The following is a 14,110-nucleotide window of genomic DNA, read 5'->3' as shown; positions in this document are numbered from 1 at the left end:
ATATATATATACAATAGGGCTCATTAGCTAACTTAGCAAACTAATTATTATGGAGCTACAAAAATTACAGTGAGCACCTAATAATGTTAGAAATTTACTATGAAAGTTTCAGAGCCAACACTATTACCAATTTATTACAAAAATTTCTTCAAGTTTATATCTTAATAATATTAAGCATGTCAAATTAATTAGATCACTCCTGAAACTACTATGAACTATGCGAACAAAATATAATAGCACATAGATCATGATTTTAGGAACCTTACAAAATTAATTTCATAATTTTTGGACATCCACATAATTTTATATTAATTACCAAAGATCTGCTCAAAATCTAATTAGAAAATATTAACTAATTTATCCGAAAAGAAAAAGAGAAGTGGCCTAGCGCAGCCCACTACGGCGTGTCCCACGCGAACGCGGCCCATGCACAGGGGAGCCTGCGCGCGCTTGCGATTTTGCAAAGGAGCCCTCAAGCTTTATCCAAACTACAATGGAATCTAGTCACTATTCTCCCCTCTCTCAGACAATCTCATTTAGCCCCCTGGGGTTTTCCTAATTTCCCCGCGCACATCCCTGAGGCAGTGCGCACGGCGGCCCGGCGAGCAGTGGCACTGGGTGGCTACGCCAGCCACCTGGGTCGATCGCCATCCTCGACCTAAACGACTGTGTTGGGTGGCGGTGAGGGCTGCAGTGACGCGTGGCCATCCACGATGGCGGCGTGATCATTCTGGTGAGCTAGGGTAGCTACAGGCCTAACAAGCTAGCGGGTGAGCATCAGGAGCTTACCATGGACTCGGCCGAAGTGATAGTTGGAGTAGAGGATGGCGTAGGAGGGCTGGCCGTGTGCGACAGAGCTGTGCAGCGGCGCACCGCGGTGGACACGGCCGAGATGGCAGCACCGAGTAGGGGTAGCGGTTCGACCGAGGTGCGCAGGACGAAGAGGGAATTGAGGCGAAGCTAATGGCATAGCTAGGCTGGCCTCTAACGGCTTCGAGGGGAGTTGCCACACGCACCAATCGAGCACGACCATAACAACCCAGCGGCGAGGAAAATGCCAAATTGGAGCTTGGTCGCACTCCAATCATGGCCGAATAGGGTCGGGCGGCTTGGTGGCTTAAAGACATAGCCAGAGACATGACGAATCGGGCGATGGTGATGTCTCCCTGCTGGATTAAATGAACGGCATCGCGTCGGGTGGAAACGACAAGGAAGGGAAGGGAGAGGGGTCAGCTTGCGCATTGGCGCGACGTGCTTAAAGACGGTGATGATTGGGAGTATGGCTATCGCGGCGAGGCTAAGGCGCATGTGGGGATACCGTGGCTGTGGGCATGGCCATGTGCCGGTGCAATGAGTGCGCCATGTGCGCGCGCGGCAGTGATAGTGCCATCGGGCAGGGCCAGGCAGCGACGCTGGATTGCAGAGAGCGCGGACACGACAGCGACGCGGCGGCGCCGGTAGAAAGGACAAGCCCACGTGTGTGATGGCGAGAAGGACAGCAGCAGCACCATAGCGAGAGGTGGGAAGGGCGGTAGCGGGGGCAGTAGCGCGACTGCCAGTAGCTGCATGGCGATGATAGCGGCCCGCTAGGACCGGCCACGACCAACCCACAGCTAGACAGCCTGACCGGGCTCGGCACCGCGGCACGCGGGACACGGCTAGCCACGCGACACCAAGCGGCCGCGCGAGATGATGCGCATAGGCCAGGCATATGACGTGCACAAATTTAAAGCACGTCTAAAAACTAACCTAACAGAGTTGATGCTAAACTACCTTGACCATGCTCATGAGGGTACATCAGTCTACCATAAAGAGCAAAAGCACAGCATTGATCTTTAGCTAGATTTTCTAGAATTAATTCACCAACATGGCATTGTCACACTGTTTTAAACTTAAAATTTCTTCCAAGTCTTGAACTGAATTTGACTTCAAGTTCTATTTCCAAGCCATTAGAAATACTAGCTAGTCATATTATTTTTCTACAGCAAGAGTTGCACTGTTATCTACAAAGTTTGTACTTCAAACCTTATTTAGGTGTCACACACATGTTCTATAATACTTTTGCTCAATAAAAATTGGTTTTCCACCCTACTTGACATAACATGAGTTATTGAATAAATTTTCATTTAACATTTTTATTGGTCATTTTAGGCTACAAGAAATTTATCAACACCTTCTATCACATGCATTATTATACAAGCATGATGCTCATGACATGATTTAGTAGTTTGTTTAGGGTGTAACACCAAGGGTGTTACAGCCAGCCCCCTCCCTTCACGGCATTGGCGCCTGCGTGGCAAGGCCTGGACCGGCTATGGTCGGGCGACATCTGGCAGGCATCTGGCAGTCGGTCTAGTGGCGACGACCTATGGTGGCTAGGGTTCATGCAGGCGCTAGGGGCGGCACTCTCTCCTCTGCCTACCCCTCCGGCCTTGGCTGCTGCTACGACGACTGGCTAGGTGAAAGGTCCTAATATGGCTAGAGGGGGGTGAATAGCCTATAAAAATTCTACAAACTCACTAGAGCAAATGTGTTAGTAAACTAAATGGCAAAATACAATTTTGCTATAGCTCTACAAGGGTTGCAAGCCATCTATCTAACAATTCTAGTTGCTATGATCTCTAGGCACACAACAAGCTAAGTTGCTACTCACTAAATTAGTGTGCTCTTCAAGGGCTAACTAAAAGAATCACACTAACCAAACTAACAAGCTCTCACGACTAGCTACACTAAAGAGCTTGACAACTAGTTTGCAAGAATATAAACGAGTGAGTAGAGTGATTATACTGACGTGTAGAGGAATGAACCAATCATAAGATGAAATACGAATTCAATCACCGTGAGAATACCAATGGGCAAGAGACAAGCAATTTTTCTCCCGAGGTTCACGTGCTTGTCGGCACGCTAGTCCCTGTTGTGTCGACCAACACTTGGTGGTTCGGTAGCTAATAGGTATCACACACCTAGCACACCACAAGGGCGCCGCAAGAACCTACCCACAAGTGAGGTAACTCAATGACACGAGCAATCCACTAGAGTTACCTTTCGGCGCTCCACCGGGAAAGGTACAAGACCCCTCACAATCACCAGAGCCGGCCACGAACAATCACCAACATGTGTCGAAGCTCCTCCGCTGCTCCAAGCCATCTAGGTGGCGGCAACCACCAAGAGTAACAAGAAATCTACAGCCACAACAATCCCCAAGTGCCACTAGATGCAATCACTCAAGCAAATGCACTAGAAATCTCTCCCAATCTCACTATGATGATGAATCAATGATAGAGATGAGTAGGAGGTGTTTGCTTAGGCTCACAAGGATGTCAAGTATGTCAAAGTGCCAAGAGAGTGAGCCCCAAGTCAGCTAACCCCTTTTTATAGAGCCCCCTTGGCTCAAAGAGCCGTTGGAGGCTCGCAGACACGACCGGACGCACCCCAGCATCCGGTCGACTGCGTCCGATCAGACGATGCCTGCCACGTGTCGCGCCTCTGAATTACATGCGTTCGATCTCAACGATCACTTAACGTTTCGCGCACAGTTAAAGAGTAACCGGACGCGCTGCTCAAAGTAACTGGACTTAAGGCCAAGTAGAGTCCAGTCGAGTCCAGTAAGGCGCCAGAGATGTTTGTTGTTGACTGAATGCATCCGAACAGAGGTGACCTGACGCGCCTGGCGTCCGATCCATGCACTGCTCCTCTCCGCATGTCTGCGAAGCTGACATCACCGTACGTCAGCATTGACCTGACGCACCTCCTGAGCGTTTGGTCGCGCCAACTCGTCACTATAAGAAAAAGTGTCCGGACGCGCAGGTGCGAACACCAGCGTCTGGTGCTAAACCCTACTGCTGCTGCTTTCAGCCCACTGACCGGACGCACCGGTCCAGCGTCCGGTCGCTGCAAACAGCGCCTCCTCAATTCTAACTTTGCCACCCTTGATCAAATATGCCAACTACTAAGTATATCACTTTGTGCACGTGTGTTAGCATATTTTTATAAAACATTTTCAAGGGTTAATTGTTAGCACACTAGGTCCCTAATGCATATGCAAGAATTATATCACCTAGTGGCACTCGACAAACCGCTTAGCCAAAGATTTCCTCTCTTTATAGTATGGCTATCGATCCTAAGTCACTTACACCCTCTATGGTGTCTTGAGTGCAAAACAAAAATCTATTTGATACCTTTGCCTTGATCAACATTGCTTTTGTTTTTCTCTTTCTTCTTTTCCAAGTTGAGCACTTGATCATCATCAACACATGTCCATCTCCATCTCCATGGACTTCATCTTGCTCCATCATTTGGATTGGACTACCTTATCTAATTCACACACTTCGATCAAAGGTTAGTCTTAGGGTTTCATCAATTGTCCAAAACCAAACTAGGGCTTTCACTAGGGCTACTACGGCGATGCCTGCAGTTGTGGTCAAGACGGAGGTGGCGGCGGGTTCGGGGCCTAGCGTCTAGATCCGGTGGCCCTAGGTCAAGGGGCGGCGCCCGAGATGGTGAGGACACGTGCCCTGTGGCTGCTGGCGCTGATGTTGGCAGTGACTTTGGTGGGTGCCAGAGCCGACGACGATGGTCAGTGGCGGCCTCGGCGTGCGGCAATGTGACGCAAGCGGTGAGTGAGGTCCGGCTCTGCGTGGCCCAGTCGGAGGGAGTGGCAGCCGACGCAGCTGAGTGGCTGCTGCGTGCAGCCGGCACGTCGATGCTCCTCTGAAGGGGCTTCTGTGGGACGGCAGGACAGCGGTGATGGCGGTGAAGGCTAGTAGGGGGTCCGGCTTCGCGACCCAGCGTTCGTGCTAGAGGATTCTTGGGCGAAAGCCTTGCGACGATGATGCTGTTAGGCGCTGCTCCCCTGTTGAGGGCGTCATGTGTTCCCCTTAGCATGTCTTCCAAGGGTGAAAATCCGGTCCACATTGGACGTGCGATGGTTGCGCCATCGGCATTGCTCACTTCTTGAAGGCGTCGCATTTGGATTTTTGTCGCGGCTTTGATGCAATGCGAAGGTTCGTGGTTGGAAGTCGGAGCTGCTCTTCGATGTTTGAGCTTGGCAACGATGACCGGCGGCGGCTGTTAGCCTCGGGTGACTAGTGGGTGGCCTGTCATGAGCTGCTGGCAGCTTGGCTTCCATGCTCAGCAACGATGATCCATGGTAGTGCGTCGTGTTTGTGCTCAACTGCGTTGTGTGGGATGGTTAACCTTTCGGGTGGTTTTTTGGCATCTCGTTTGACTAACCTTCTTGTATATAATATTCCTTTATCTTAATTGAGCGGCAGAGCTTCTGCCTTTGTTTAAAAAAAATGGCGATTGAGTAGACGGAGAGTGAAGTACAGTGGTCGCTTGAGTATGCTGTGAGATTTCTGGAAGTCTAAGAAGTTTGGTCAAGTCGGTCTGAGTCGGTTAAGCTAATTTTGGAATTCTTGGACGCGTCCATTCCTACTCCAAAACCTTTGGAGTTTGGACTGAGCAACTCTGCTCGGCATGCGTCCATTCCTACTCCAAAACCGCAAGCGTGTGTGGCCTAGCGTTCGTTCTGCCACATCACACAAGACCTTCAACAACCGATAGTCAGATTCCTCAGATACGCCCCCGCGATTATGTTTGGCACAAAGCTCGCGTCCTTTTGAGCTCCCTCCAATAGGCACGTACGAGCGTCACTGGTACAGTAGAAAGTTCAGACCATCAGTCTTCACACTCGTGTCCACACGGCCACACACACAGTGACACAGAGTAATAGAATCTGTAAACTGTAACGTGAAAAGAAACAATGTCCTCGCAATGATTCGGTCTCGTCCCGACGGTACATCTGCAGCGCTGCACTGTGAACTCCACTCGATTCCGTTTGGGCATATACGGGCCGGCATAGATCTTGGTACCATGTTAGCGCTGGTGCACACTGCCTGCATTGAACACGTCACAAACACGGGGAGCCCCTCCTGCCATCCCACGACGTGTCACTGTCAACGACGCGGACGCCTCTCTTCGACCTCGGTCGTACGCTGCGGCTGTGCCTGGGATCTACGTATATACCCGTCCTCTACAGCTTATACACATCGCGAGGACGTGGTTTGCATGGGTAGATTGACCAGCCACTTGGCCACGTGGGCGTGTCCATGCCCCGAAAGATGTGGCAAGAGGCCGTGGGGGAATCACGGCCGTTCGTCAGATCGACGACGGCGAGGCGGCGCGCCGGGCCCTGTTGTTGCGTGATCAATGATTAGAGGGGGGCCCTTTTTGGCAATGGCAAAGCCTGGGGACACAAGAAACACGGGCGCATCATGGCACCCAACGTAAAAAGGAAGCGTAAAGCGGGTCGGTCCGGGCAGGCGCCTCCATTTTCAAACCACTGATGACTCGTCGTTCTCTGTCATTCACCAATCACCATGGCAGGAGATTCTGTCGCAAAGTCATTACTGATAGAGTAACAGTAGTACTAGCTAGTTCATAGCGTTAACTGTTAGCACGTGCATGATTGGGGCGTGTTTTTACCATATTTACGGCTACATGTCACAGATCTTTGCATCTACAAGACGCGCTACGTGATTGGTTTGGTTCAGTTTAGCACAGCGAGCGACTGTAAAAATCGGAGCCCGCAGATCACTCAGAAGGGCATCAGAATGCATGATTCCTTCAGTTTGTCAGATGCTGCGATGAGTGCAAGGAGCTTAATAGAGGAATATTCCACTGTGATACTTTTTTCTACAAGCGCTGACAGGACGGGTCCCGTTAGTTAGTAACATGCAACAACGCAGCTCAAGGGACAGTTTCTGAATAAGTCACCAAAAAAAGGGACAGTTTCTGAAAATTTACGCGTAGTTTCATCGTGAGCGGACCGTGTTTCTGCATTGTTTTTCTTACAAGATAGACCTTTCCTAAAAAAACGCCGGCTTGTTTTACGAAACAAATGCATCTTTTTGGAAAGACAAGTCATTGAACAGAGCGTACTTCGAGTAGTTGGATACCTGGTCCAGCAAGACAAGCATAGAACCGTTCGGAACAATGCATACGTATGCGCCGCCAAAGCCGGCTGTGACCACGGTAGAGTGTGGATCGAGTTTGGCGCTGGCTTTGTCATCTACTAGGAGCATGCTGATTGTGTTTTGCATTTTTGTGATTATTCCAACTCAGAGTTGATCCTATCAACCCATAACGACATTATATTTTTGGAGGTGTCTGTATACCAGAGCCGTCGTATAAGTACGGCTCCACCAAACCCTTTAACACAGGGCGAGGAACGTGATGTGACTGTGATTATTTGAATTATTTATGATATGATTTTATGAAGGAGGTAATATATAACAGGCCAGGCCAGGCCAAGCAAGAAGAATTAATATCCCGTGGAATTCTTGAGTCTCACTCTTCGCCACATTTTTCAACGGCTAGCTCCTACCCCTTGGATTTGACGTATAGCGAAATAAAGATAATAAAAGGAAGGATTACAGCTTGCATTCTCATGATTACCCGGCCAACCCTGGTTTTACGCCGAGCTGACAAGCACTTTGAGCCTTGGGTCCCTTGATTATCGTCCATGGCGGCTACCTTGATTTTCTGACTATTGTCAAAAAAAAAAAAAAAACAAGAATGAAGTGTGCAATTGGAAGCATCTGACTTGGTCATAAAGAGGTGGAGATGACTACGGACGGAAGAGAAAGCACTTTCAGCTTTCTATAAGCTTTTATTTGAATACCGAACATTTCAGGAGACCGTCCAAATTTCTATATATAAAAAAAACATCAGAGAAGAGAACGCTACGGTTTCAAGATTTCCAGAGCGTGCAAACAACACTGTGCCTCGACATTCTAAGCCCCCGATTCCTGACATTCACAATCACATGTCATCACCCTTGGAATCTTTCAGATTAAACAAATCGCTAATCACCAACGCACTCAAGCGCTTGTTTTTAAAATATTGTTATATATACCTTATATAAAATAAATCTTGTCAGATTATATCCGATTCCTCTGTCCATTACACGGCCTGTCTGAGTCTGACTGTCGAGTCGAGTCGATCGAAACTCTCCCTGGTCCGCCTTCGGACCCAGTCAGTCAGTCAAACACTCAAACTTCCCGTTCCCGGCGACCGTGGGGCCCACCACCCGAAACTCCTCCCCACGCCGGGCCCGTGTTCCAGTGGCCCATTGGGCTCTAAGAACAGCGCGCCGTGGGGGAGTCCTCCGGGCCCACAGTGCCTGCTACGCGTCCCCGGAAACCCATCCCCCACGCCTCGTTCTTACCGTTATACCCCGACACAGGTCTCGCTGGTAGCCTGGCCTCGTCTCGTCTGCGCCGGCCTCGCCTCGCCTGTCTTCGCTCTCCCCCACTCTCTCTCTCTAGCCCCCCTTCCTCCCTCTCCTCCTCCTCCCCCACCCGCACAGTGCCCAATGCCGCGCAAACCCTAGTGCCCCCACTCCCAATCTCGCGCGGCAGCCATGGGGAACTGCTGCCGCTCGCCGGCCGCCGCGGCGCGGGAAGACGTCAAGTCGTCGCACTTCCCGGCCTCCGCCGGCGGCGGGAAGAAGAAGGCCCACCAGGCGCGGAACGGCGGCGGGGGCGGCGCCGGGGAGAAGAAGCGGCTGTCGGTGCTCGGGGAGGAGGGGTGGGACGTGGGCGCCGGGATCGAAGAGAAGTACGCGCTGGACCGGGAGCTGGGGCGCGGCGAGTTCGGGGTGACGTACCTGTGCATGGACCGGGGCACGCGGGAGCTGCTGGCCTGCAAGTCCATCTCGAAGAGGAAGCTGCGGACGCCCGTCGACGTGGAGGACGTGCGGCGGGAGGTGGCCATCATGCGGCACCTGCCCAAGAGCGCCAGCATCGTGTCCCTGCGGGAGGCGTTTGAGGACGATGGCGCCGTGCACCTCGTCATGGAGCTCTGCGAGGGAGGGGAGCTGTTCGACCGCATCGTCGCCAGGGGCCACTACACGGAACGTGCGGCGGCCGCGGTCACGCGCACCATCGTCGAGGTCGTGCAGCTCTGCCACCGCCACGGCGTGATCCACCGGGACCTCAAGCCCGAGAACTTCCTCTTCGCCAACAAGAAGGAGAACTCGCCGCTCAAGGCCATCGACTTCGGCCTCTCCATCTTCTTCAAGCCCGGTAAGCTCCGAGATCCGTCCCTGATTTCATTTGGGCGAACCGCTGGCCGCAATTTTGGACTTTTTCGTGGATTCAGGCTGGATCCGTGGGGTTGGTTGCCGTTCTAGTTGGGGTGGATTTTCTGTAGTGGTCGTTGCTGTAGCCACTTGCTTTTCTCATGCCTGCGCAATCTGAGGCAGAATTGGTCGTCTTCTGCTACTAAACGTTAGGACTTCTTTGGAACAACTTGTAGTACTGGACATGACAGCACTTATCAGTCCAAGGTAACTTCTTGCTGTTGCCTCTGGCAAGCATTCTTGCTAGCTTTGTTGCAGACGGTGCGGTGAGCTCAGAGATTCGAATCTAGGAGCTAGGGGGCCTGTTAGCAGCTACTAAATTTAGTAGCTTTTAGTCACTTTAGTAATTTTTTAACCAAACGCTAGGACTAAAAGCTACTAAAAAGGATTTAGTTCTCTCTGGAGTTACTAAAAGTGACTAAACCGTTTAGTAGCTACTAAAGTTTAGTAGCTCGAACCAAACACCCCCTGACACGTTGGCTTGCTGAGTCGCTGCCTGCCAGCTATTTTTAGAATTTGGCAACAATTAGTGGGAGCACACGTCACGTAGCTGTTTCCCAGCATAGTGACTTGCCTATAGCGTTGTACTTATTCAGGTTCAACTGAGGTAAGGTGTTTTGGGAAACTCAGATTATGTACAACAATAGTTTGAAATACAAATCTGCATATAGGAGTATGTTTCAGGCAACTTCCATTAGGACTTAGCTGTCTTAGCAGCACTCACGGGTAACTCCTTGTCTCCTTATCACCTAAACAAATGATCCTTTGCTTTGGCTGCAATGCAACTATTTTTGCAGTTGCTGTAAATTGTCATCCACATATAGCCACAATGTGGGTGTGTTGGGATTTGGTTATGATTTGATGTACTTAATTTACTTGCTTTGTGATGTGTGTTTTTTTGGTTTCCTTTGCTAAATGTCTGTATGATATTTGTTTGAAACTCATAAAAGCACTGTTTTCCTTTCCAGGTGAAAAGTTTTCGGAAATTGTGGGAAGTCCATACTACATGGCTCCTGAAGTCTTGAAGAGGAACTATGGACCTGAAATAGACATATGGAGTGCTGGTGTTATCTTGTATATTTTGTTATGTGGTGTTCCTCCATTTTGGGCTGGTAAAGGGATTTCATTTGTGAGAACACCTTGTCCTCTAGCATTACTTTTGTGCAAATGAGCTTACCAGGTAATAATTGCAGAGACTGAACAAGGAGTTGCACAAGCTATTCTTCGGGGAAATATAGATTTTAAGCGAGAACCCTGGCCCAGTGTTTCAGATAACGCTAAAGATCTTGTTCGGCAGATGCTTCAACCTGATCCAAAGCTCAGGCTAACAGCAAAGCAAGTTCTTGGTAGGTTGTATCTGTATATCGAACTTATTAACTCATAGTGCTTCATTGTATGGCACATTGCATCAGATCTGTTCAGTTGAAGGGATCAAAACCAGTGTTACCCACACCCATGTCCTATTTTTTTTGCCTAGTCAAATACCCAACACCTATGCTGGATACTTGGATTCCAAGTGCCATTTGGAGGGTCCCTAAAAAAACTGCCAAATCGGACCCCCGCACCCGAGTCGGACACTGATACCACACAGGTGTCCATGTAACATGGATCAAACATAGTTTCCAAGTGTAGTTGGTGCAATTTCTGCAGGATCTAATCTGTATCCTTGTTCGAGAAGTTGGTGCAACTATAGTTTGTGCCACTTTTTGAGCTTCCAAGCGTGTTGACTACTTGCTTATGTAATCTGACTAGGTACAGTTACGTAATGCTATGATTGTGTTAAGACGTGTTAACAAAAAAAATTTGATGGATCAAAGTTGGAAGTAAAAAGTGGAAGTAAATGCTTTTCTGTAACTCTTATTTCTAGACAGTCTTTGGAGTTAGACGTGCGTGTTTTCTTATTGCACCTCATGGCAACTTCCAGATGGCAGTTACTTGCAGATGTATTCATTCTCAAAAGAAAAAGCTGGTTAAATAAGCTTGTTGTTTATCTACAAAAAGAGATGATTGATATTGTTTTAGCAATTGAGAGAATACCATTTTCTGCTCTTCTATACATACTGATCACTTGCATGAATTAGGTACCGCCAAGTTTGTTCAATTTTTTGCTATTTGATGCTTCAAATATTTGAGCTACATGCTTTTATTTCTATTTAAGTTTTCACGCTGTATACATCATAGATAATGTTCAGTTTATATGGAATTACCTGGCATCCCATTTTGCACCCCCCCCCCCCCCCCCCCCCCCCCCCCCCCCCCCCTTTTTTTTTTGGGTTCAGGTAGATACTCTAAAGTTGACTTCTTGTTATATAGCGCTCATGCCCTTTCTTTGTCTCTGTTATCGCAGAGCATCCCTGGCTTCAAAACGCTAAGAAAGCTCCAAACGTTCCTCTTGGAGACATTGTAAAGTCAAGGCTGAAACAGTTTTCAAGGATGAACAGATTCAAAAGAAGAGCTCTAAGGGTTCGAAACCTACCTTTATCATGAAACCGATCTAGTGTGTTTTAATGCATCCTTTTTCTAGCTACCATGCAAACAATTTGCTTTACTGACAAAATGGTGCTTGACTAGGTTATTGCTGATCACTTATCTGCTGAAGAGGTTGAGGACATAAAGGAGATGTTCAAGGTGATGGATACTGATAATGATGGTATAGTTTCTTATGAAGAGTTAAAGAGTGGGATCGCAAAATTTGGTTCTCATCTTGCAGAATCAGAAGTGCAAATGCTTATCGAAGCTGTAAGTATGTTTTGTTTAATTGATTTGAGTCACTATTGCCAGTTGTAATTGATCTGGATCACATGATTTCTGCTACCATTGATGTCTAATATGTTGGATTTTTAGTGTTCCATGGAACCCAGCAATGTAGTTATAGTTGCACCAGGTGGTGCTTGGTACTTGGTCCTGGAGAATTTGGAGGTTGTCAATGTGGCATTATACACATAATGAAACATTTACTCCCATTTCCCTGAAGGACTTGTTTGTTCTACTCAATTTGTATGTTTCTTGAAAGCTGATAAATATAGGGCCTCATAGGTGACATGCCATTGAACTAATTTATTTGTTTAAAATTTACTGACACCTTTAATTTCCGCTTGGTTGCTTAGATTCATATAAGGCCATTTTTTGCTCTGTGAGTGACTTAGTGTCAATTTGAGAACTAGGTTACATGGTTGGCTTCATCTATTATTATTAACAAGAAACAGGTGCTGATTGCATATCATATCTTTGTGTTTGGAATAATAGGTGGATACAAACGGTAGAGGAGCACTAGATTATGGTGAATTTTTGGCTGTCTCACTTCATTTACAAAGGATGGCAAATGATGAGCACCTTCGGCGGGCCTTCCTATTTTTCGATAAGGATGGCAATGGTTTCATTGAGCCTGAGGAGCTTCAGGAAGCCCTGATGGAGGATGTGGGAGCCGATACCATGGACGTGGTGAATGACATATTGCAAGAAGTTGACACAGATAAGGTTAATGATTCACCTAAGGCCCCTGAGATAGCTTCTGCCTTCAAATCTTATTCCATCATCGCAATAACTTTCATTGTTTCTGCAGGATGGTAAAATTAGCTATGAAGAATTTGTAGCGATGATGAAAACTGGCACAGATTGGAGAAAGGCATCGCGGCATTATTCAAGAGGTCGCTTCAATAGCCTTAGCATAAAGCTTATAAAAGATGGATCTGTGAAACTGGGTAGCGAGTGAGGTTGCAGCTTGCAGCCGATGCTCTTCTCCACGCATTGTAGTCTGCCCCTCGAGCCCACTAAGCAGAAGCCCTCGTCCATTTGCTAATGATTATTTTGTCTGGGATTTAGATAGTTGGAGCCTCCCTGATTGGTTTACTCATGTAATTATTAGTAGCCTTTTCAGTATCGCTGAGGAGCATCTGCTGAAGGATGCACGCCTGCCTCAAAGTGTTGTAAAATGTTTTGGTGTTGACCTCAAATGTTGACCTCAAATGCAATTTGCTGGTACCATGTACTGTGTCACCCTAGGTTCATTTGCACCTATAAAGCGATAAAGAGTAACTATGACAGTTTTACAACAGCTGAAGAGCAAATGATGAAGGGCTAGCTGATTTATCTTATGTACTGTATTCTGTTTATGCCAAAGGTTTGCTCTGCTGTCTGCGCGAGGCCTCTCTTCCTCATGCGGCCATGCAGAGGGACCGTGATTTTCGGATCGGCGATTCCCTGGCGATCGTGAGTGCGACACCGCCCCTGACCTCGATCTAGATCGCCGCTTCCGGTGATCTTGATCAGCTAGCGCCGGCGACCACTCCGGTCCTGACCTCCACGCCCCACCGCCGATCCTTTGTCGGTGTCGGCCACCGCAAATCGAAGGATAGCCGTCCCGGTGCCTTTGACCACAGATTTTTCCCTAGGAACTGAGCGCCGCTTAGGACCCTAGGTCGGGACTGCTTTGTGTCTGCATCGTCTCTACGTGCAGATCACTCGTGGTGTTCCTGCCAATCGAATTGCTATGGCTTCGGTTGGTGATGGAGGAAAGGGAGGCCGCAGCAACTCCGATGGCGGCGACGCTGGCGCCAAGGAGAATGTGACGGGCCTCTTTCTGAGGCTGAACCTCACTGGAGAGGAGGAAACGATCCTGGATTTCAGCGACGACGAGGGAGAGGCCGAACTGCCGCAGGTGGAGTGGGCAGTGGTTGGCAAGGTACTCTCGCCATCGATTGAGAACGTGAGCACTATCCGCGCGGCCATGAAACCGGCCTGGGGAAATCCCCATGGTTTGAAGTTTCGGGCAATCGGGGCAAAGGAAGACAACATGTTTTTGGCGGAATTTGGCGGCAAGAAGGAGATGGAGAAGATCATGGCGGGCGCACCGTGGATGGTGGGCAGGCATGCTGTGATTTTACATCCTTATGATAAGCGGCTCAGTGCCTCTGAGATCGTGTTCGACCGGATGGTGATTTGGGCTAGAATTCTTAACCTTCCCCT

At 48.7% G+C, this 14,110-nt stretch overlaps 1 protein-coding gene across 1 annotated transcript; it reads left to right on the top strand.

Annotated features, from left to right (window-relative positions):
- The first annotated feature begins 8,272 nt into the window (after positions 1-8,272).
- Positions 8,273-13,199, top strand: LOC136512948 (calcium-dependent protein kinase 16). The gene is made up of 7 exons (XM_066506949.1): positions 8,273-9,089; positions 10,114-10,257; positions 10,339-10,491; positions 11,493-11,608; positions 11,717-11,884; positions 12,392-12,622; positions 12,708-13,199. The coding sequence occupies exons 1-7, from the start codon at positions 8,426-8,428 to the stop codon at positions 12,855-12,857; spliced, it is 1,626 nt and encodes a 541-aa protein (XP_066363046.1). The 5' UTR covers positions 8,273-8,425; the 3' UTR covers positions 12,858-13,199.
- Positions 13,200-14,110: the final 911 nt, after the last annotated feature.

This window comes from Miscanthus floridulus, chromosome 16 (assembly GCF_019320115.1).
Source record: "Miscanthus floridulus cultivar M001 chromosome 16, ASM1932011v1, whole genome shotgun sequence".
Taxonomy (NCBI): domain Eukaryota; kingdom Viridiplantae; phylum Streptophyta; class Magnoliopsida; order Poales; family Poaceae; genus Miscanthus; species Miscanthus floridulus.
This window is presented reverse-complemented; position numbering and strand designations above follow the sequence as displayed.